This window comes from Necator americanus, chromosome I, assembly GCF_031761385.1.
Source record: "Necator americanus strain Aroian chromosome I, whole genome shotgun sequence".
Lineage (NCBI taxonomy): Eukaryota > Metazoa > Nematoda > Chromadorea > Rhabditida > Ancylostomatidae > Necator > Necator americanus.
Genome location: NC_087371.1, coordinates 28,373,400 through 28,396,218, shown reverse-complemented (window position 1 = coordinate 28,396,218; position 22,819 = coordinate 28,373,400). Strand labels below are relative to the sequence as shown.

Here is a 22,819-nt window from a genome sequence, read left to right as displayed (position 1 = left end):
TTTTCTAGGATTTGTTGGAGGATTTCTCCATTCGAAAAATGGAGGCCAATCCAGTGTAAAAGCTCTGGGATTTTGTATCCATAGTCTAACGTTTTCTTTAGGAGGAATATCAGTCTCAAGGCATATGTTGGACCAATATCGAGTACACAGATAACACCGAATGTGTACAACTTTTTCAAGTATGTGACCGAATTGTCAACGAATTCAATTATTAGTCACCGGATTCCGCTTTCAGAGTAAACCTTATGGATTACTGCGACTAATCGACGAGGAGAGCAACATCAACAACGGCACGGACGAGTCAATGCTTGCAAAACTTAACCAATTTCTCAAGGTACGTGTTGTGAAGTTCGGTTTCCAAAAATGAGCAGCCTGTCACAAAACGGACGTAGTTAAGATCTGTGGGGGAAATATAGAGTTTGGAGTGCAGATCACGAGTATGAACGTAGCTCCACTCAATTCCCCTGATAGTTCTGGGAAATTTCGTGAGAAATGTTGTTTTTTCCTACCAAACACATCAAAACGCGCTTCCCTTGCACACGCGTCGCGTCCATGAGCGAGCGGTCAAAAATCAATGAGGTTTCTTGATTACCCTACTCAAGTAAAACCAGTGACTAGGCTGCTGAGATGACCGGAGCGTGTACATTAGAGGGCGCGTTCTAATGTGCCGCGTAGGAAAAAACGCCGCTTTTCGGCACGATGAGGAGAGATTGAGCGCTAATACTCGCAATCCACACTCTATACTCTATATTTTTCCTCGCAGGTTCCGTCAGTCTGACGATACGCTGCCTTTAAATCAAATTTTACAATTAATTGAAAGGGAATCAGTAGTTTATTCGATTGTTTCTGGTATTGTACGAAACCATCGTTATAGACCAATGAGTACTACGAAACGCCGCAACGCAGAGAACCAGCATTTATCATAGCTCATTACGCAGGAAAAGTAAAGTATCAAATCACGGTAAGGATGGTAGCAGCTAGAAATTTTTAATTTTAGTTTTTTTTTTCTTTTAATTTCAATTTTTTGTGCAGTGGAGCTGTGTCAATGATAATTTTTCCCTAGGGTTTTCGCGAAAAAAATAAGGATCTCATGCGGCAAGATGTGTTGAACACATTGAAGACTAGTAAATGCGCTCTGATGAAGGCTGTACTGGCCAGTGATCCTGTAGCGGTATATAGGTGAGACGATCAGATTGCATCCAGAGCTCGAGGACATCCAAGATTTACGTGTGATTACAGATGGAGTTTAGTTCGTACAGTATTCCGAGCGATGCAAGCCTTCAAACAGTCTGGAAAGAAGCTCTGCCGAAGCGGTTAGTGGTATAGTTGGAATCATTGGATGATTGTTTTTGAGGACTTTTTTCTTCGCAGTCATTCTCGAAACTTGATGAAAATGAGGGGGAAAAATGCCTGTAGAATTAAGGAGATTATTGAAGTGATTTTTAAAAAAACATTGGGAAATGTTTGAAAAAAAAAGACTTTAAAAAAATGATTGAAGGAAGATTGGATGAAGAACTAAGTGAATGTTGTGTTGTGTTTACCGCAAAACTCTCTTCGTTCCAGTCCTCAATCCCATATTTATTTTATTTTGAATTTTCTAAATTAAACCACTACTTTAATGTGTCGCTACTACATTCACGGGAAGCCAAGCGATGTCAAGGGATAAAAATTCAATTTGGTGAAATTCTTAAATTCTCAAACGCTTTGTTCCACAGGTTATTAATTATTTTCATTCCTTCTTATATTTTTTCTTACTATTATTTGTACTTTTTTTCTTTTTACTCCTTATACTTATACCCTTTTTAAACTTGCTCTATATTGTTATATTGTAATTTCTCATTTCGAGCTTGCTAGCCGTTATCGTTTTGACGTACCGGCTTTCTCGAAAATTTGAGAATGTCTTTTCTGTGGGTTCTAGGTGTGGAAATTTCTGTCGTCCTTTACAGTTACCGTAAGCTTCAGTTTTTACATTTCTACAAGTAGCAGTTATATTCAAATATTGGTATTCAAGTTTCTCACATTCATTTGTTGCCAGGAAATCTAGCAATGTAACTCACCCTGGCAACAAATTTCTATTTATTTCAATTTCTAATCACTAAATATTTCAAATAAGATGTACATGAGCCTGCTGCATTCTTTTTTCATCAAGACTTTCATAGGATAATGTTTGGTTGTCAATAATGATAATAATGATAATAATGATAAGTAATAAATAATAAATAATAGTAGTAAATAAATAATAATAATAATAATAAACGACTAATAATAATAATAACCTGTATCTGTGGGTTAGAAAGGAAAAAACCTGGTAAAAAAAACACTTTTTTAAATTGCAAACCTATAACCGGGATGAGAAGTATGCGTGTGACTGTATAGTAGTATGTCTTCACCTTCTCCTTCAATTCTCCTGCACCTCCACAAACATTCAGAATCCGCTGGACATCTCCGAGTGATCGCCGAAATCCCTGAGATTCGACGCGGTTCCGATTCCGCTCTCTCGCAATTCCTTCGTGGTGATCTACACATCGATATGCCTGACTTCGTAGACACTAGCGTGTTCAAGACTATCGTTAATCAAGCTCGAAGGACACCGTCGAAAGGGGAAGAGCGGATAAGCACCGTTCGATGCCTGCAGGTAAACCCTAACCTTAGCGATCATTTGACTGTCTTATGAGGGCGTTTTTCGCTTCAGATATTGAAGGAGACCGTTGGAAAGAGAAAAATTTCCAACAAACCCACGACAGTGTCACGACAATTCGAGTACTCGTTGAATCGTCTTATGAACACTTTGGCTCATTCATCACCGTATTTCATACGCTGCATTAAAAGTAACAACGATAAGGTGAGGATGCAGATCGTCGAAAAACTCGTTAGAATTCTAAGAGATTATTCTATCGGATATCCATATAAGAAATAAAGAAATTTCCAGATCCCAAACCATTTTGACGATAATATTATCCTTCGTCAGCTTCGTTACACAGGCATGTTAGAGACTGTACGGATTCGTAGGGCTGGGTACAGTGTGAGAATCGAATGGGACGTGAGTTCTTCGGTCGATACTACTTACTTATACTGTTTGCTAATACTGATACTAATGCTTATACTACTTACTAATAGTGTTTAGGCCTTCATACAGCAATACCGAGTATTGCTTAAAAATGGTCTCAACAGCACAAAAGAGGATGTGAAACAGTTCATTGACAGTCATCCTTCCATCGCTACGGATAACGTCCAGTACGGTGTTAGTAAGGTAAGCGAGTTCATAGATCACTTTTGATCTTAAAGGCAACGTATCACGAAATTGACGTGGTACGGAAACCTCAAGGAAAACGGTGAGTGTGGGTTGTAGATTACGGAAACCAGCGTGGCTTTGCTCATTCTTCTCTAATCGTCGTAAAAAACGGCGTGAAAGAGTACGTTCTTTCCTACAAAATCAGTCGCAACGCTCTACCCTTGTGCACGCGCCGCACCCACAGCCGAGCCGTCGAGGATTAATGGGACCTTCTCATCAGCCTATTCAAGTAAAATCAGCGAGTAAGCTGCTGAGGGAACCGGAGCGTGTACAAAAGTGTACGTTCTAACGTACCTCGTAGGAAATAAAGCAGTTCCCACGCATTTTTTAGGACGACTGGGGGGATTTTAGCGGAACCATGTTCGTTTCCGTATTCTGCAACCGGAACTCTACGTTTTTCGTAGGGTTTCGTACTATGTCAATTTCGTGATGCGTTGCCTTTAATCTCATATGATTAAGATCTACATGAGGGATGCAGAAAAGCTGGTACTCGATGATCATCTCCATAAAGTTATCATGCAGCACATTGGCAAGTCTACTTAGTGGAAAAGAAAGTTTATTGGAAAATAATAGATTTGTTTCAGAAACCCTGCAACGCTGGTTCCGAACAGTGATAGCAAGAAAACGATACCTTCGTCTTAGGCAGGGTATAATAAAGATACAGGTCTTTAGACACTTTTTTCTCTTGAAGGATGAAGTTAGTTAGGATTACTGAAGTGTGTGCTTAGGCTTTGGTAAGAGGTGTAATGCTGAGGAGCCGATTAAGAAGACAAGCCTATGCAGCTCTCGTTATTCAGTCGAACTGGAGAAGGTATTTTTAGAAAACGTTTAATTACTATTAGAATTAAGAAAAAATACTAAAAAAGGAGAAGAAGAAAAAAGGAGAATTACTGTCTACTCTAAATTAAAAGTTAAGGTATCGCGATGGGCATCGCTACAAAAAGTTGAGAACTGCCATCATCGCTATACAAGCGGCTTTCAGGGGTAACCAAGCCAGGAAGAGGTGATTTTCATTTGTCCAGGATTGAAACTTGAAACAGGAAAAAAAAGACAATGAAACTTCAAAATTAGCTTTGTATATGTGAGATAGTTATGATCATATTGAAAAAGAGCGGCAAGAGTGTAGAGATGCAGAGGAAGTTTCTAGCGGCAGGTTTCTCGCAAAAATGACAAAGTGGCTATCCTTCATAGATTGGTCTTATGTTAGTCAGTTAATTAGTCTTAAGTTTTAATGTTTTTAATTAATGGATAGATTAAGAGACACGAAGTTTGTACTTTGTGGTCTGGCTTTTAGAAAAGGTGCAATTCTGCTTTTAGTACATACTTTACTCTCTATCTGCCCGCTCACTAAAGGACGTATCCGTGCAACAAACCAGTTCGGTGTACTGTAGTGAGGGTGGCCAGCCCATCATTGTTTCAATCACAACTCGCCTACATACTAAAAGGAAAAAATCAAAAATAATTACGGACTATTAGTGATTGTGAAGTAGTGCTATAAGAAATTCAAATATTTTCGACTTTTTCGGCGATGGGCGACCGCTGATAGCACGCACTTGTCGTGGCCCAGTGCGTTAAGTTGGTGTGAAAATAATGCGCGTTTTTCGTTTTATCTTTATGATAGATTTATTCCGGTTACACCCATTTTTGACATTAGAAGCAAGCTGCACAGGGTTCTTTAGCGCATCTCGTTGTGGATATTAGTGCTGATGTGAACTTGAACCAGGATCGGTATTTGGTACCAAGAACTAAAAGATAATATATCCAGGCAGGATTTTCACACGAGGCAATCATCGAAGATGATCCACTTAAAACAACACGAGAGGTTGTCCAAGAACTAGGCGTTGATCATTCAACAGTCATCCGCCATTTAGAAAAAATTGGAAGGATGGAAGATTTGAACAAATGGGTACTGCATGCGTTGAGAGAGTCTCAAAGAAAAGAATTGCTCAACGCTCCTGTTACTCAACAAGAACTATCCATTTTTCGATCGTATTGTTATGTGCGATGAGAAATTCATGCTGCGAAGTTCCCAAGCACTTCCCAAAGCCGAAAATGCACCCGGAGAAGATGATGGTGACTGTGTGGTGGTGTACTACAGGTATAATCCACTACAGCTTCATGAAACCTGGCATCACCGCAGAGAAGTGCTGCAAAGAACTGGACGAAATGCATCGGAACTCCACCTTCTTCGCCCGGCGTTAGTGAGCAGAAAAGGCACGAATCTCAATGACCGGGCACACATTTTTCAAAGATAACGCTACTGAAGCTGAACGAGTTAGGTTACGAGACTCTGTCTCACTCATCATATTCGCCAGACCTTTCGCCAACTGACTATCACTTTTTCAAAAATCTGGACAGCCGCCTAAGAGGTAAGATTTTCCAAAACCAAGGTGATGCCGAAAACGACTTCCGGATGGAATTCGATAAAGTTGGTTCTGAGGCGAGCTACAGTGTTTCGAAGAGAATGTTGAGAATGTGCATTATTTTCGCACCAACCTAATAGTAGCGAATGGGTCATTCGGTGGATCACTACGATTCTAATGACGGCGAAAAGGTTAATAAAGGTTCCATCAAAAACCTGGCACACTAGTAGAAAACTCAGTGCTGTAGGAGTTTTTGTAGCAAAAGTAGCATCACCATTTGGTTCGGGTCATCATAATACAACTGATTCTATAATTACATGTAAATGTAAAATGAAATGCAATAGTAATTTAAAAATTCTCGATTGTCCTGTCTTTGCAATGGCTGCATTTTCCAATGCTCCTAGGAGGGACCATATCAACAGAGAGTGAGAGAGTGTTCAGGATTGTTAAGCTCGCTTATACCATAAGAGACCTTCGCGACGGTTATCTGCTTTATCGACCATAACAGCATGTTGTGATCCACTTTTTTTTTAGGATAGGCGACATTCCTAGAGGACAGAATAAAGGGAAAATACGATTGAAGAAGGTTCAAGCATTCAAACTACCGGTTTTTGATCTCAACGATCCAGAATCATTGGCGGCGTTCGCCAGCAGCGATGATGAACTTAGCAGGTAGAGCTGAAAAGACTCATTTAAACGCTTTTCGGCATCAATACCAGCGCTAATCGCAAAAATCTTAACCAAATCAAAATTTGAGCGAGAAAAAGAATTTTGAAGAAGCTTGAAATAATTCCGTGAAAGATTTTTCAAGAAGCTTGGAATAGTTGCGTCAAAGGAAGAGTTCGGAACTGCAGTTTTTATGGTTCCTTTCTAATAAGAAACTTCGCACATAACATTATTTCTCGAAGAGTCACTACAATTATTAAATCAATTTTAGTGAGGGCGATGAGTCAACTGAAGATGGTTTGGATGAAGAAGTTTCGGATACAAGTGTACTTGGTGAAATGTTCGTAGGTTTATGTATACAGTTCTTTAGGCTTCGACATTTTGTTCTATTTGACCTTTTTCCAGAGACGAAGACGCGATCGAGTTGGACGCAACCTTCATTCTGGAAGACACTAAACTGAAACTCATCGAGTAGGTTAAAATTTTCAGAAGTTCTAAAATTGAGAACATGTTTTTTTCTGGACAAGACTTTCCTTCCTAATCCGATCGATAGACTGAATGTTAATGTATGAAAATAGTATTTGGTTGTTCCTAGGGAGCAAGACCTCTGCCATCGTCGTCAATCGCTGGCGCCAACCGCATCGACTGCAAAGTTGAGAATGTTACGACGTGCAAACAGCACGGATAGTAATATAATGGCACGCGGTGAGGACGGATTCAAACCGCTTCAGGTACTCGTTAAGAGCTGAGTTTGCTGTGCTGCTTATTTTGTGTTCCTTCGAAATTTGAAAGAAGTGATAAAGAAGTAGGAGTGTGCCCCTGGAAACGTAAACCGGAAACCAGCATTTAGCATAACCTGTATATCTTCAATGCAAACAAATCAGTCTCGGTGAAAGTGTGCACCGCTTTGAAACTAAAGTCTCTTTAGGGAAAATATTTGAGCTTATTTATTAGAGCGTATCACAAAACTAACGGTGTTGGAGTCCCTGTGGGCAAATATAAAGTTCAAAGTGCAGATCACGAGAATGAGCGTGGCCATGCTCAATTTTCCCTTATCGTCCTGGAACACGGCGTGGAAAACGGCGTTTATTCCTACAAAGTACGTGAAGGCGCGCCACTATTCTGCCTCTACGAACGAGCGGTGAATCGGTGAGGTCTCCCCATCAGCCACTCGAGCTCAGTGAATGGTATGAGGGTCATCGGAACAGGTACAAAGGAACGTACCTTATAGGAACTAAGGAAGTTCCCACGCCGTTTTTCAGAGCATTCACGAAGAAATGAGCGGGGAAACGGTCATACTCGTAATTTACTCCCGTAACTCTATATTTGCCCATAGATCTCCCAACTACGCCATTTTCATGTTACGCACCCTTCAAAGGGACTTCTTCAATCACTCATCCTGATTTAAAGGGAACCTGGGTTTCTCGGAGAAGCTCTTAAAGAAACCATGCGCTGTCTTCGGTGAGCTCTGCTTGTGCTCTCCCTATTCACCTGAAGTCTCATTTCAGAACAATAGAAAACATTTCTAAATTCTATCCAAAGTCCAATCTAAATCCATTCTTTCCTAAATGTTTCTCGAGGTCATTTTTTGATATTTGTTTGAAACTGAATAGAAGGAGCTCATTTGCAGATCACAATTTGGTTTCTTACAAAACGGTTTCTTAGCTTTTGTCTCGCCTTTCAAATTTTGTTTATTCAGCTCGAAAGTCCGACAACAAAGAAGAAAACGGGTAGTCGTATGGGCTTTACAAAAGCTAAGAAGAACCTAAGGGCACTGTTCGGTCGACGGACCGACAGCACTAACGAAGAGGATGCTGCGGACGTGGAGCAGCCAGCCAGGTACAATTCCCAGCCGAACTTATTCATCCAGGCTGTCGCTATGCGTTCGCGATGCCTCCGTCAACGAACGGCGCAGCTACGCTGATAGGGTTCCTGAAGCGTCCGCTTTCACAGTGGAAGTGGCGGATCCGCTTGGTTGAACGTCCGGGACTGCATATTTCTTGTTATATTAAACCGTAGTCTTTTATTTTTAATTTAGTAATGAATTGACCCTCCCTCCTATATCCTATGAGGAGCACCACCTCAAAATCTCTCGGCTCCACAGGCAGGAAATGTGTGCAGTATGTAACAGGCATCTAAGCGGCTTTATTTCACAAGCTTACAAATGTGCACGTAAGTAATGGACATCATCCTGCGTGCTGTTTGTTTTTTCAAAAACTCAGCATTTTAGAGTGTAAACTATGTTTCCACAAGGAATGCTCTTCGTTTGCAAATTCACTTCCTTGCCAAATTTCCTCACCGATGAGATCACCGTCAAGATTCAATTCACCACGTCGAGCATGGGATATTGTGTGAGTGTTTCTCGTCGACTAGGCGAAGGTTTACCGCATTAACAACCAAAAATACAAACCTACCAAATATACCAAAAATACAAATAAACAAACAACTATTAATTATTCATTTGAAAATACTCACGGATTTGCTGCAAGCGGAAGCACGAAGAGATGAAAGCAACTACAATTACACTTTAACTTTATAGACTTATTATGATATTGTTTTCTCCACACACAGTAAATTACTTTGGTGTAAACCTCCAGTTCTTATTGAAAGAAATTCCCGAGTATCTCCCTGACCTCGTCCTCAGTGTTCGACTTTTCCATCCAGAAACGCTGGAAGTGGCTGAGAGGCCGGTACTCGGAGAAAAGGAAGCCCAGGCTATAAGAATGTTGGTGGATTACCAACCAGCCATAGCAATTCGGCTTGACGTGGGTCAACTTTGATTGTGTTTAATCGGACGTTGTCTGATGGAAACGATTTCGGTCTACTGTACGAGTATGCCGTCGATTTGGGTTTTCGGCTTTTGTACCTGAAGAACGAAGGTTTGGGCATCGATATCCTGCTTTCTGAGGCCTCCTCAACTCGATGTTCTTCACCCCACTGTTTTCGTATATGACTCACTTCTCAAGTGATCAACGTCCGCCTTCCTTCTTTGGAGAGAGAGAAGAAAAAGGGATGTGATCTTCCTTTTTGCAGGGTGGAACGCTGACAGTTTAGTTGAGGCTTCCATCAACCGAATTTATGGACCTTTCTAGTCTCCCATAGGACACGTGCCAATAGTGGAATGGCGAAACCAAAGTGTAGTCGCTAACTCCCTGATAGTGACACCTGACACTGACATCCACCTCCACAGCGTCCCATGCATATGGGTCCACCTCCATTGCGGTCGTCCAGTAACCAACGCGATTACTTGGACCGATCGGGCGCTTACTCCTTCTGCTAAACCATACCCCGGACGCACGTAAGCGAGAAATGTCATTAAAAAAATCTAATACTAATCACGGGCATACATTAAATTTTCCTGACTAGCAGACCTATTATCTCCTGATTTGTGACAGCGTCATCGACCTCGCCTTATCCGGGACAGCCACAGGAATGACAGAACCAGAGACATAAGGGATCTGTAGAATGTGTCTGGAATCTGTAGAATTATCACGTGATGTTGTACTACATCATGGAATTTCTTTAGCAGATCAGGAACTCCTACTTAGATAACAGTTTGACTGCTTGTGTTGAACAGAAAATAAACAACGAGATGAACAAATCTACAAAACAGGTGTATGTCAGGAAAGTCGTTGCAAACCATCAGAAGAAATGAAAAGTAAGAAAAACGGATACAGACAGGAGCGTTAGTAGTAACAAACAAAATTTAATGCGAATATGTAAACAAATATCATCATCGTGCAATAAAAAGTGCTTCTACGGAAGTGAGATCACAAAGAAGAGTACCAGAAAGAAAGGAGACCTACGACCGTATTTGTTGCCATCTTGTTAGCACCATTTTTCGAGTACTTGAAGCAGGTACTCGTTCACAGAGTAAGTTTTCAGTTTACAGCTTCATTCAGGAGCAAACCGCGGCTGTCAACCTCACCGGCCCCTGGTCGCTCCAGCTTTTCATTAACCTTCAATTTGAACAAGACGAAACAACAGGCAATCAATTATTTCCACTGTCCTTGTCTACATCATGAAAATCCGAATATTTCAGACAGATCCAGGAAATATGATAGTGGAGTCGACAGAAGATTTGCGGCAATTTAGTGTCTTTATTTTCAAAAAGCAATCAAATCTCGATCATAAGAATAACAAACGAGATACCGTCGTGGATGCGCTCTTCAAAAAATCTTTGAGAGAGTTTCATATGGAGCTTATCGGCTACGAGGCTGTACTGTCGGTGAGTTTACTAGAAAAAAAAACTGTAAACTAGTGTGAGTAGTAAGACAAAATTTTCATAGGTTTCCGCCACTTGCTTTTTGCGAATCCATATTACCAGAATAAAAGATAAAGTTTCTGACGTTAATCAATCGGCTTGGGATGCGCCCCCACGTTCAGTTCTGTTCAGAATCGTTTGAAGTTTACGAACGTGCATCCAGCAAAATGAAAAAATCTGTTATAGCTAACATGTAGAGGATTGGGACAAGAGTCTCATCGAATAGCCAGGAAAAAACATGGTGTGTAAATCTGGCTCATAATGTGGCAATATCCAATGGTACCCTACTGGGCATCAGGGTCAAGGAGCATCTAGATGGACTCGCAAAATCTAAAATCTTCACCCCACTCGGAGCACACCGTAGAATATGTCATCCAAACTCCGAAGTGGGGGGAAGTTAGTGTATTATCCTACGAGCCCGAGATCACAGCACGCAGAACACTAGAGGCATTTTGGATAACCGCTAAAAGTCCAAAAATGAACAAGAAGGATGAGTGCATTGCTATCACAAACGAGCTATCCCCATATCAGGACCTATGCGGGTTTCGATCTACCGTGAGGTCCTTGTATAAAACCCTTGTGAGTCATAGTTGTGGTACGTAGTGGTCTGTTGCGTCACCAAGTCTAGCGAATGACGTAAGCACTAGTCAATGTGTTGCTGTTTAAGTTTGCCTACCGTTTGGATGCTTTCTGTAGGGTGATGAGGCGCTTGAGAGGATAAATCACTAATGGGTTTGATTTTCCAGGCTATGACGAAAGCGATAACGCCGAAACGTTAGATGTTGTTTAATAAAGGAGATCAATACCAATCTTGGCTACAGCGCAAGAAAATCAATTAAAAACTACGTTTCAACATGATAATAATTTGTAAATTTCACCTCCGTAAAAACTATATAATAACTCTTGAAAAAAAACTATAAATCGTTAAGGTAATGGTCCCTAATAACTACTTACTTTATGATGTAATAATATAACAATTGTTTTTTTATTATTCGTTAAAACTGTTAATTCTGTTTTTTATAGTATTAGTAGAAAAGAGCGCGGAAGTCCGAAACTATCACCTGAGGCGGTGTGAGAATGCCCGAAGGATACAATCTCTCTCCCCTGAATAGTGGATCTCTTGTACAAAATTATCTACAGGAACGAAAAAAATATTCAGGAAGAACGAGCGGTTTTGAAGTATCGTGATCTGATTACGACGTTCGAAGGGGTGCTCACTAAAGTCTGCAAAGAAGAGAAAGTCACATTCCCAACAACGTTAGGCGTCAATGCCTTCAGGTAATTTCTTTCTTATTGATGTTATAAAGCCTATGAATGCACTTAGCTGTGAGTCTCGCCCCGAGAGGCACGGAATGCGATGTTAAGGGAAACCGGGAGCTGTCGCTAAGGCCTCACTAATCTAGTTACTCTTTGGCATCACCTGCTCACGTCGTAGTCCATTGCGTCGCAAGCAATGTACGGCTATTGAGTGAGAGTAGCTTCACCTTACTTCAGAAACAGAGTAACAGTAGCAGTAACAATAGTATTCGTATACTTTCTGCCACTAAGAGAAGTCATGTGAAAATGGTCGGGGGTACGAGTGTTGATAGTTTCAAATATCAATTTAAAGGCATCACCTCACGAATCTGGGGTAGTTCCTGCTTTCAGGTGGGTTATGCCTATATTCGGTCATAGATTATGGGAGGGAGAGTGATTCCGTCCATTTCTTCCTAACGGCCTGGAAGACGGGGTTTCGAGCGTTCCGGGGCACTATTTTCAACAACGAGTTCGATTGGAGCGCACACGCCGCATCTTCCGGGCCGTTTTTTTTTTACGGGAGTAGGGAGAAATGGACGGAATTAATGTCCGCCCCATAATCTACACATAACCCACATGAAACCAGTACCACCCCAGATTCGTGGGGTTGATGCCTTTAAAGCAGCGTATCATGAAACTAACGTACTAGGGGAACTTGTGGGAAAATATAGCGGGAAAATAAGCAGAGATTACAGTAGCCTAGGCGACAGTTCAGCTCTTATCCCGCATTCCTCTTTTGGGATGTCGAGCGTGACGCACTTCCCAGAACCAATGATTCATTATTTCAGAGGATTCCTGAATGAGTTTATGCAGAGCCAAAAAAAGAAAGGTTCGAAGCAGAAGTCAAGTATTATTAAGGTATGCTTAGTGTGTAGATCATTGCACTCTTATAACTAATAATATTAGTTCTTGCTATTAAAGACAGTGTTTCACGAAATCGACGTGATGCGGAAACTCCAGGGTGAAGGTAGAGTTCGAGTTATAGGTTACAAAAACGTGCGTGGCTCCTTCCAGTTACCCCTAGTCGTCCTAAAAACTGGCGTGGGAATCTAATTTGTTCCCACGAAATACGCTAGAACTCGCCATTCTTGTACACGATCTGGTCCCCTCACCAGCCTATTTATTGGCCTAATCTTTGACTGCTCGCTTGTGGACGGAGCACGTGCACACGAGTGATACGTTGCGTTTTCGTGGGAGAGAACTTTAGGATTCGGGTCGCTTACCACGCCATTTTTCAGGACGATCTGACTGAATTGAGCAGTGCCACTCTTGTTTTGATAATCAACGACCCGAATTCTACCTTATCCCTGAGGTTTCCGAACCACGTCTAATTCGTGATACACTGACTTTAATTAGTCACTAATTATGACAAAGGTAATAGCATATCTTTACGGCCGTAGACGATTGCACCTTCAATTTCTAGAGCGTGCGTAAGAAACGCCGGCGTTCGGATGTTACTGTGGTAAGAGATTTAAACAAAACTAATATGCACACACCTCTACTAACAGCATGTGCACTGCTTCAGCAATCCCTTCTTTTCCATTGATGAGGAATATAGAACCAGTACAGCTTTTGTTGGTTTATCGTGGCGTTAGATGCTTACTTGAAACTTTCTAGCATCAAGGAGTATAGCGTACGCACCATTTCTCAGAAATTCCTCATTTGTGAGATGTGCTGCGTTAACACACTCCTTGGAATATGTCTTATTTTTATTATTCCAACATTGTGCTATTAATCATTGCACCTGTAACCAATTCACATTGCCTACAGGATCTAGATTCCTTTGGTGATCCCTTTTTTCCCTTTTTTTTAGTTCACTCTCAGCTCAGATAGTTCCTAGCACAGTGAGCCTTGAGGTGTTCCTGGGAATTACTTACTTTGCGGTAAACTAAACAGGCTTTTCAGCTCCACGCAGGACATCGCTTCAAGTCCGATCTGGTACATGTGCCGACATATTGCGAAGTGTGTAATCAGTTCATGTGGCATGCCGAAAAGATATTCATCTGCGTCGCTTGCCGCATCTCGTGCCATAAGAAATGTCATTCGAAGATCGTACAGATGTGCACAATGAGTGCCATTCCAACTGTGAGCACAGGGGTGAGTGAAAAAAGCCAAAAATAATCGCTACAACCAAAAATCCGAGACGTGTGCATTGCATCTGCACTTCTAGGTATATGCAAAAGGTTGTGTCTTGAAATTTTGCAGATTGCTTTTGATTGGAGGCATTTACTGATGCGACGGTTGTCTGAGCGAATAATGGGGCTTCTCGCTTCTTCAGTTAGATCTACTGGCTTGGTACTTACTTAGATTGCCGGTACACTAAACGTGTTAGCCCCTACCATCTCTTCCTTGTTTCGTTTCCTCGTCATTGTCATCGAAGATGTTCTCAAGTTTCGTGAGTGGCGTTGACATCCTTGACCCGCGTACAGTTGAGCTCTCCATCCGTATAGCGACCACATCATCCCATCAGGGGCGATGGCGTCCCCTCCTTCGAGGGCGTTTAGCATCTCTTGGAATCAACTCTGTCATTCTTTTAGTCCATCTATCATCGATTTCATTCATAACGCGACCGAGCCATCGATGCTTTTCTCTTGGTATGCATTCCACTGAGTCGCGAAGGCGGGACACTGCTCGTTAGTCGGAGCTACGAAGACCGGCTAGGTGTTGTGTGCCTCGGTTAGAAGACATCTCTCAAGGGCTCTGTGGGTAGCGACCGGCTTCCTAGACGTGGCAGCGGCGCCTGTCTCGCTGACGAGTGCGAACACTGCTCTTATCCTTCTATTCAGTTCTCCCTTCAAGTTGTTTTCCATACTCATAAAACGTCCGAGGTATGCGTATGACGAAGTTTCCACGATTTGGCTTTCAAGTTGTACTCCTCCGTCCTTGGAGCAGGAGTCCCTCATGAACTGTGTCTACTTTCTTTTCTTAATTCGCAGTCCTAATCTCATCCCTGCTCTGTCAAATACGTTAATAATCTTGAGCATCGTTTCTGTTCCATCGGTACTTCTCGGAACGGGAACGATGTCGTCCGCAAAAAGAAGGTTAGGAGAGGAATCTTTCATCAACACATATGCCCCTTCCTTCCCAAGAAAGTGATTTCAATTTGCATTACAATGTAGCCAGCAGAATTCGGGTCCGGGGACTGTTCCAAGTCTCATGCTCTTGATAGCGACTCGTTCTTCCGAAGGGAGAACCCGTTGTAGAGCGTAACCGTTAGGGAAGATCGGACTTGACACAGGAGTTGATGAACGGAAAAGGTTTGAGCAGAAACGTAATAATTTCCATCTCACGACGAGAAGATTTACGAGTCCCGTTTTTGCTCAGCAAGGCTGCCAGCGGAATATTATATTCGCGGAGATACCTGCGGCACTTTTTGGTCGTTCTTCTTTGTGCTGCCTCTAGAATCTTCTTCTGCTTGTATTTCAAAAGATCCTGCAACACTTTTCTGCAGCTAGTGTTTGCTACTAACCGCTCAGATTCGGATCACGCCTCCAAGTACTTCCAACAACTCCTTTGTGGTCTTCGATATTCGATCCAGGTTTTTCGTGCGCGGCATCGAGGCACGTTCAGCACAGGCTCGCAGTCTTCTGAGCTGCAGCTCGTTGTCAACATTTGGGTTCTCCTCGATGTGCCCGTCACCTCGGAACAAGGAGTTCTCGAGTACGAGTATTGTCGTAGACTTCTTTTCTCCTTCGTTGCCAATAGTAGATTTTCTTTTCTATAGTGTGGCTAAGTCGTATTTTTGCACGGAGGAGACGATGACGAACCACTTCAGAAGGATGGTACTACTGAAACGTCAAGAAGACACCACTCCGGTTGGTGAGTATCTGGTCGATCTTCGCACGTGCCGTGCCATTGGGCGATTCCTATGTCCATCGACGATGATCTTTCTTCATGAAAAGAAAATTTCAATGTAGAATTTGTCCAACGTCTGAGAGGCAGGCCCCCCGGTGTGCAGGGTACTGAGGTAGTGAATATGCTAGAATGGCAAAAAGACTTTTCCCCAAACTGAGTAGCCCTGCCATGGCGAGCTTAACTTTCGTCACAGGTCGTCTCCCAACCTATATGGATCAAGGAGCCACCTTGCTAGATTTCGCTAAGATGGTGGTGGATCTAAGCAACGGTTTATTCTTAACTAGGCTTCCGATTGCGAGAACTCGGATATGTCGAACTCTTCATTTTGGGAGACCCTGCTGGAGGACGAACCTCCGCTGTGCATCGCATTTCGACGCCCAGAGTCAGCTCCACGCCACTATAAGACCGTACACAGTTGTGGAGGATAAGAAAAAAAAAAGCATTTGAGTCTTCTTTTTATATTTGTGGTTAATTTTCCTCGGTGGGCGTTGTGTTCTTGTTATCTGGAGCCATTTATGTTCATTAAAACATTTGAAAGCTTTGGTTCTAGCATTACAGATTGAGGGTTGCTTTTCTGTATAGTTAACTATAGAAAAACTCATCCTTTAATTCTCATCTGGTCGGAGCGACTTGGGTGGGGTCAGTGTATGGTTCGGTGTCGCAAGGAGCACCAACCCCTGACGCAAAACGTGGTCGGCCTCAATATTTTTGCATAACCATCTGGTTTTCAACCCCCACAACTTGTCGTTCTCTAGTGTTATCCGGTCCGCTATCCACTCATTTCTTCGGGGAATTTTTGCTATCCTCAGCATGTCATGGCATTTTCGAGATAGTAACAACATTTCCAATGTTTTGCTGACCGAATGCAGTTCTCTCTCTGCTCACTGTGCAGTCCCGCATGAAAAATTCTAAATTGATCTGAGACAGTTGCCAGAACAAAATTTATTTGAAAATCATTGTAATCTTTTTCAGAATTCCGGGCGATTTTTTGGTGCAGTGCTTGCGACGCTTGTAGACGAGGACCACATAATTCCCCCACTTGTCGATCGGTTATTTATGAACGTCGAGACAAGGGCATTGTTTGTTGAAGGGATTTACAGGTAAACAAACTAATGTAATAGATTACTTTGATTTTCTACGATATTTAGAGAAAAATGTTTCAGGAAGAGTGGTTCTCTCGCGCAAGTTCGAAGTATTCGGAGGAAAATAGAAACTGCACCAGGTACTTTAAGCAATCCATAAAATCACAATGTTATAGAATCACATAAAAAAAGGAACAACGTTGCTAAAAATCGTTTTGTTCGTGTAGTAAATCCTTGGACATCTAGAATTATGTGACGCAACCTCTTGTTAACCTGATGCAACCTTTTCCTCATTATATCTTTGCGTTTACAATTTGATCTGGTTCTCTTTTCTAAGTTTATCTAAATGCATAACATCGAAAACAGCGCAGTATTTAGATGTTAAACTGTTAAAATCAAGCTGTACTAGCGAATAGGCTCAGCCAAATTTATTCCCATTGAATTTTATGCAATTAAATTTATATTTACTTCACATCTAATCTGGAATCGTTTACTTTGCTCTAATTTTACAAAGTTTTGCAGAAATCATACATTCTAATCTACAAAGAGTTAGCTATTAAAATAAATAAACCTTCATAAATAAGTTGAAAAACTAGTTTAAATCTTTATATCTGTGAAACTTTAAACTTTTATATTCGTAGCGCAGATAGAAAATCTGAAATACTGACACCAACGGAATTTCGTTCCGCTTATTCATTGACTAGGATTCCAATTCAAGCCTGTCAACGGTGCGCGAAGCTCTTGATTCCATAAATCTTCAGGAAACCTTCTACTTCGTTTCAATTTTGTAAACATCCAATGCAACCATACAAATAATATAATTACTAATGAGTGAGACTCAGATAAATAAGTTCTCCACATAGCTGGTCGGAACTGAAGTGTCCCTGTTCGGTTATCTGTCTTTTCTTGAAATTTTGTAAATATTGGCTTCATTCATTCCATCTTCCACAATGAGTGTTCTAAACAAACATGAAACACAGAACACAAAAATGTAAAGATGCTTTGCCTTTTTGCGCAGAAACTGGAAGATCTGGAAGCGCCGAGATCTTATTTCAAAACTCGCATCCTCTTCGGAGAGTTCGCGAAAACCGAAGAAAAGCGAAAACCTGTGCTTGACAATTTGCCAAATTTTGCCAATTGACGTCTCCTGGATCGATAGATACTGGTCGCAATTTTTTGGCTGTTCTTTTTGCTTCTTTCTGATTTTTTCGTCTTTTATGTTTCTTTTTTTGTTTTTTTTTTCATATTTGCTATATTTGCTTCTGTTATATAGATCTATACTGTATTTGTATCGATCTTAAATCATTGTATTGTTTTTGTTAATGTATTTATCTACAGGTTAATACTTTTTTTGTTTGTGAGAGAGGGAGAGTAGGCGAAGAAACAAAAAAACATTAACATAGAAATAAATACAATTTTGAACCAAATTTCAAGAGCAGAGCATGAAAAAAATCAGCTCAAACTCAAATCAGACTTGATAATAACAATGCAGATACAATATAGATTTCTATAGCAAAAGTAAATGCAAGAAACATAACAAAAAAGAAACTTGTATAACGTAAAAATCAGAGAGAAGAGCAAAAAAGAATGAAACCCAACAAAAAAATTCGGCATGCGGTTGAAGTCACTTTGCAAAACTTCGCAATTTGCCGAGGACACCGCTTGCAGGGCGTCCGCGAACACGGTGTAGTTGCACGAACGGTTGCTCCGTCGTGTTCGCTCGTGTAACCACACCGTACTGCATGTAGTTTTGACCCGACTATAGAATTTCAAATCGGTAGTGAAAATTCTCTACTAAGCCTTGCGGACGAGAAATTTCGAGTTTTTTTTTTTGCTCGTTGAACGATGTTTCACTATATCTTTTTAAGATTTCGACACTGTATGCTTGGACGATGTGCAGGTACATGTGCTAACCACTTTGGTGAAGTCATTCCTGAGGGAAATGCCGGAGCCTCTGATTACATTCGATTTGTATGAGAACTTCTTGAATGTTTCTGGTTAGTCCAACTACAGTAATCTATGCTTTGATCAACTTTCAATCGAATACATTGGTGTGCAAAACTTAAGGACGAAAGTAACTTGTGCATGATGTGTTACTGCCAAGTAACATAGGTCAATGAAACGTGAACCATACATAGAAAGAACTGCTGCAGTATAACCGTCCAGTAGTTGAAGGGGTCGGAACAGCGAGCTCCGACTATCGCATTTACGTACAATGCACTTTGTGAATTGTTTAATGAACCATCGTATCAAACCTGCTAGAGATAGCATTTCAAAGGTTTCAAATACTTCTCACCTTACTCACGTAGTGATTCGAAGTTTGGTAGCAGGCTAAGAAGGTTCGGATTAGTAATGGTTTCCTCTGGGAAGAATTTCTGAGACTCCCGTTTTCCTTTCCATAGCTGCGTTGAACGAATTTCTCAAAAAAAAACTGTTAAACCTTTGAAATAGAAGAAAACGTCGAGACTTCAGGTCTTCAGTAAAGTTTTATTATATCAACGTCCTCACCATGGCAACACATATCATTCACGCACGCTGTCGAGTTTTAAGGCGAGAAGGACAGAAAGATTAATCTACACTTTGAATTTTAGAAGTGGATGACGGATTGGAAAGGCAGCGATGTTTAGCAGTAATGATTGATTTACTTCCAAAGTCAAATCGAGGACTTTTGGACAGGCTTATGTTTCACTTGGCCAGGGTCGCTTATCAGGTATCTCTTTCCTTCTGCGTCACAATCCACTTTACATTACTTTTTTCTTACTCTATGTTTTGGCGCATAAGCACTATCCCATGAGTGCTCGCGCAGAATATCTGCTTGTTTTAAAGGTCTCAGGTGAGGATAGTAATGGGAGATTGAAGACGAAATTTTTCGTCTAGCTCGGAACATCTTACATCCCACAAATAAGATAAATTGTGGTTGAGAAGTGGGGGGAAATTCAACTACTTACTTCGGGAAGTGAGTAACTAAGCTAGTCAGGATCCTAGAACCAAAGCATTAGTCTTAGAGCATTTATGAAATGTAAGATAGCGAAAAAGGAACATAGAGCTTCCAGAAATAAGAGTGCGGTTGAGTTCTCCCACCAGAACACATTACTCCACAAATATCTTGCTCCGTTAGTCGTCACATCGTCAGGAAACCATGCCTCATCTTCAAGCCACCACTGCTATCCGTTCCTTTCATCATTAAACCGGCAGACCACAACAGCGCATTCCTAAAGGGTTGAGAAAGTTGATTCGAAAATATTATTTCACTTTTAACGAGTTTGAATTGTCGAATATAATATTGCGTTGCATAATATAATAGTTTTTAAGTTAGAATATTTTTATTGTTGTTCAGGAAGCAGTGAATAAAATGGGGCCATCAAATTTGGCTCTCATTTTTGGACCCTGTATTTTAAGGAGGCAAGATAGTGTACATGCTCAAGTTAGTTTGAACTGCTTTATAACCAGTCACAAAAACCGAGAAAGTGCTCGTTTCCAGGAGCAGCTTAACGACGTCTCGAGACAGGCCATCTGCGTACAGACCTTGATCGAGGAGAAGTTGAAGCAGTACAAAGCGACCATGATAAACATTGTTGAATTAGAAGACGCTAGCCAGAAGGTTCAGTTTTACAGTCACAATCTTTGACGAATAACTTTAGCAAGCTGACCATAACTGACTGAAAATAGGGTGGAAGATTTTGAATAACCAGGACACACTGATTGTTTCCTTGCCGTCATTTAGGTAACTGCAAATTTGCAACGAATAGAAGAGCATCAGCGGCTGGAAACAGTAGCGCAGAATATTGGAACTGCCAAGCAGCTTTTCGAAGAGCAGCTCGACTTCCTTGGGAGACAGAAGTGAGTTGCATTTATGGGTTGTACGACGCTATTCTCCCCTTCTTACAAGCCCAAGATACAAACATGGTTTGTATCTTGGATTCGTAAAGTTCAGGAATGTATCGATTACAGTACAGTCCAGAAATTTTATACTAGTATTTTACTATAAAGTACAGATAGAAGATATGAAGGTGTATTTCTGGAGAAATGGTCTGAGGTCTTAGAAAAAAGATTGCAGCATTCCTGCAATTAAGAAAATAGTCCAGAATCTGTTTTCCTGCGAGAAGGGGATGGTGTCACAAGAGGTCGCTCCCCTGCTGTTTCGTAGATCTTTAGCTACAGCTCGCAAGGGTATTTCAGATAGTATGACTAAATCAAACTGAATGACTCAATCTGGTAAAATTCACTGAAGATGGTCAAAATGTGTAATCCATATGGAATATACGAGTGACACTGCCGGCCGCCTGAAGAGCTGCCAGACAGCGCACAACTTCGCGGAAGCTTTAAGGGTAGGGTATCTAAAATTGACGCAGCAAGGAAACCTGATGAAAACATTGAATTAGGGGTGTACACCACGATTATGAACGTAGCCTCGCTCAATTCCCAATAATTGTCCAGAAAAACATCGCGGGAAACAGTGTTTGTTCCTACGATGTACGAGAAAACGCTCCACCATTGCGCGCGCGCCGCATCCACGAACGAGCAGTCAGTGAGGTCTCCTCGACAGCCTATTCAAGTAAAACCAACGAAAAGGCCGTTGAGGGAACCGGGTCGTGTAAGAAGAGACGCGTTCTAACCTACCTCTTAGGAAAAGACGCCGTTCCCACGTTGTTTTAGAGGGAACTGAGGGGGGCCACGCTTAAACTCGTAATCCAGACCCTATGTTTACCATCATGTTTCCACATTATGTCAATTTCGTGATATGCTACCTATAAAAAGCCCATCAAATTCTCGACAGCTTGATGTGTTCTTGTAAAAGAACTTTACTAAAGAGAACGTTTCAGGGAGAGATTGTTACAAGAACTACCGCCTTTGGCACCGGTCGCATCTTCAGAGGATCTCTCCTCATCGGACGAAAATTCATCAGGTTTGTAGAACAATAGCAATTAGTAATATAAGCTACATATAACAGTGACGGTAGACGAGACGAATTCTAGGAACCACTCAAGAGGAGTACGCTATCGACATGAATGCTCCTCCAGTGTTCGGCGTACTCTACCATGCGTGTAAATCTAGAGCAAAACCTCCGCCGGGCAGGAAACCGCCGTCTCGGTATCGTCGGAACCCCAATGTGCTCTTCTATACCCCACTGCCCGAGTAGGCTCTTCTTGTTGTTCACATGTGATGATGATAAGAAATTAAAGAATTTTAACCTAATTTCTCATGTGATGAATCATGTTTTAAGTAGTTGTGATTAAACGGAGGGAAAAATTAAACACATGATTGTCAAAGTTGTTTGTATATTTGTTCTCATGTGTTTTATCACAGAGTAATTGAGATAAACCCGTAGAGTATTACGGAAACTATTAGTTACAAGTACAAGAACTTGTTAGTAGTATTCTGATAGACAGTGAACTTTGAAGAGCATCGAGAGCAGCTTGATCGATTGATGAATACCTGAAATGCATGAATTCATCACTAAAATTACTATTAATTAGTATGATTAAAAATTTAAAAGTATAGTTATATGAAATTAGTTTTAATTTACAAATACTAGTGGACTTGTTGCCAGTTGTTTTGTTTAATGTTATTCACAGTATGTTGATGTGGCTACAACTTTTCCAATTACTTAGATTATTTTGGGTCAACGCATTTCTACGCTGAAAATGGGTCGAAAATAAAAAGTATGAAAAGGAGGGAAAAGTGGAGTCTCGGAGTCAAATAATAAGCTGAGGCAAGGCTAGAACGTGATAAGCCGCGGTCCCATTATAGAACGTTGTGTGTATAACAGAAAATGGCATAAAGCCTGCTCCGAACACGTTCAGCCGTCCATTTGGCGCAGCGCGTCTGCCACACCGCATGCTCTTCGCTTGGCGCACACACCCTCTCTACTCTGCACCAATAATCTGGGAATAGTTTGCGACCATCAGGTCGAACACCTGGGCGCCAACACTACGTCCATTTGGTGGCGGAGTGGATTAAAGGCATCACTCCACGAATCTGAGGTGGTACGGATTTCAGG

The 22,819-nt window shown here is 41.4% G+C and overlaps 1 protein-coding gene across 2 annotated transcripts in view; it reads left to right on the top strand.

The window, feature by feature from the left end:
* The window catches only part of RB195_007130 (uncharacterized protein), a gene marked incomplete at both ends in the record, with an annotated part of 29,540 nt that extends 7,582 nt beyond the window's left edge, over positions 1 to 21,958 (top strand). For both annotated transcript variants that reach the window (XM_064180593.1, XM_064180594.1), the window contains 35 exons: positions 102 to 179; positions 236 to 334; positions 875 to 961; positions 1,064 to 1,179; positions 1,240 to 1,313; positions 2,430 to 2,635; positions 2,693 to 2,842; positions 2,930 to 3,040; positions 3,125 to 3,250; positions 3,752 to 3,821; positions 3,877 to 3,956; positions 4,021 to 4,103; positions 4,209 to 4,295; positions 6,190 to 6,327; positions 6,593 to 6,661; positions 6,727 to 6,792; positions 6,917 to 7,052; positions 8,021 to 8,160; positions 8,360 to 8,493; positions 8,552 to 8,672; positions 10,224 to 10,308; positions 10,364 to 10,549; positions 11,745 to 11,863; positions 12,670 to 12,739; positions 13,305 to 13,343; positions 13,787 to 13,978; positions 16,709 to 16,836; positions 16,900 to 16,958; positions 18,687 to 18,815; positions 19,410 to 19,528; positions 20,156 to 20,242; positions 20,300 to 20,419; positions 20,543 to 20,658; positions 21,642 to 21,724; positions 21,795 to 21,958. In XM_064180593.1, the coding sequence (XP_064037454.1) occupies positions 102 to 179; positions 236 to 334; positions 875 to 961; positions 1,064 to 1,179; positions 1,240 to 1,313; positions 2,430 to 2,635; positions 2,693 to 2,842; positions 2,930 to 3,040; positions 3,125 to 3,250; positions 3,752 to 3,821; positions 3,877 to 3,956; positions 4,021 to 4,103; positions 4,209 to 4,295; positions 6,190 to 6,327; positions 6,593 to 6,661; positions 6,727 to 6,792; positions 6,917 to 7,052; positions 8,021 to 8,160; positions 8,360 to 8,493; positions 8,552 to 8,672; positions 10,224 to 10,308; positions 10,364 to 10,549; positions 11,745 to 11,863; positions 12,670 to 12,739; positions 13,305 to 13,343; positions 13,787 to 13,978; positions 16,709 to 16,836; positions 16,900 to 16,958; positions 18,687 to 18,815; positions 19,410 to 19,528; positions 20,156 to 20,242; positions 20,300 to 20,419; positions 20,543 to 20,658; positions 21,642 to 21,724; positions 21,795 to 21,958 (3,867 nt within the window). The remainder of the gene's footprint in view (positions 1 to 101; positions 180 to 235; positions 335 to 874; positions 962 to 1,063; positions 1,180 to 1,239; positions 1,314 to 2,429; positions 2,636 to 2,692; positions 2,843 to 2,929; positions 3,041 to 3,124; positions 3,251 to 3,751; positions 3,822 to 3,876; positions 3,957 to 4,020; positions 4,104 to 4,208; positions 4,296 to 6,189; positions 6,328 to 6,592; positions 6,662 to 6,726; positions 6,793 to 6,916; positions 7,053 to 8,020; positions 8,161 to 8,359; positions 8,494 to 8,551; positions 8,673 to 10,223; positions 10,309 to 10,363; positions 10,550 to 11,744; positions 11,864 to 12,669; positions 12,740 to 13,304; positions 13,344 to 13,786; positions 13,979 to 16,708; positions 16,837 to 16,899; positions 16,959 to 18,686; positions 18,816 to 19,409; positions 19,529 to 20,155; positions 20,243 to 20,299; positions 20,420 to 20,542; positions 20,659 to 21,641; positions 21,725 to 21,794) is intronic.
* Between the last annotated feature and the right edge of the window lie 861 nt (positions 21,959 to 22,819).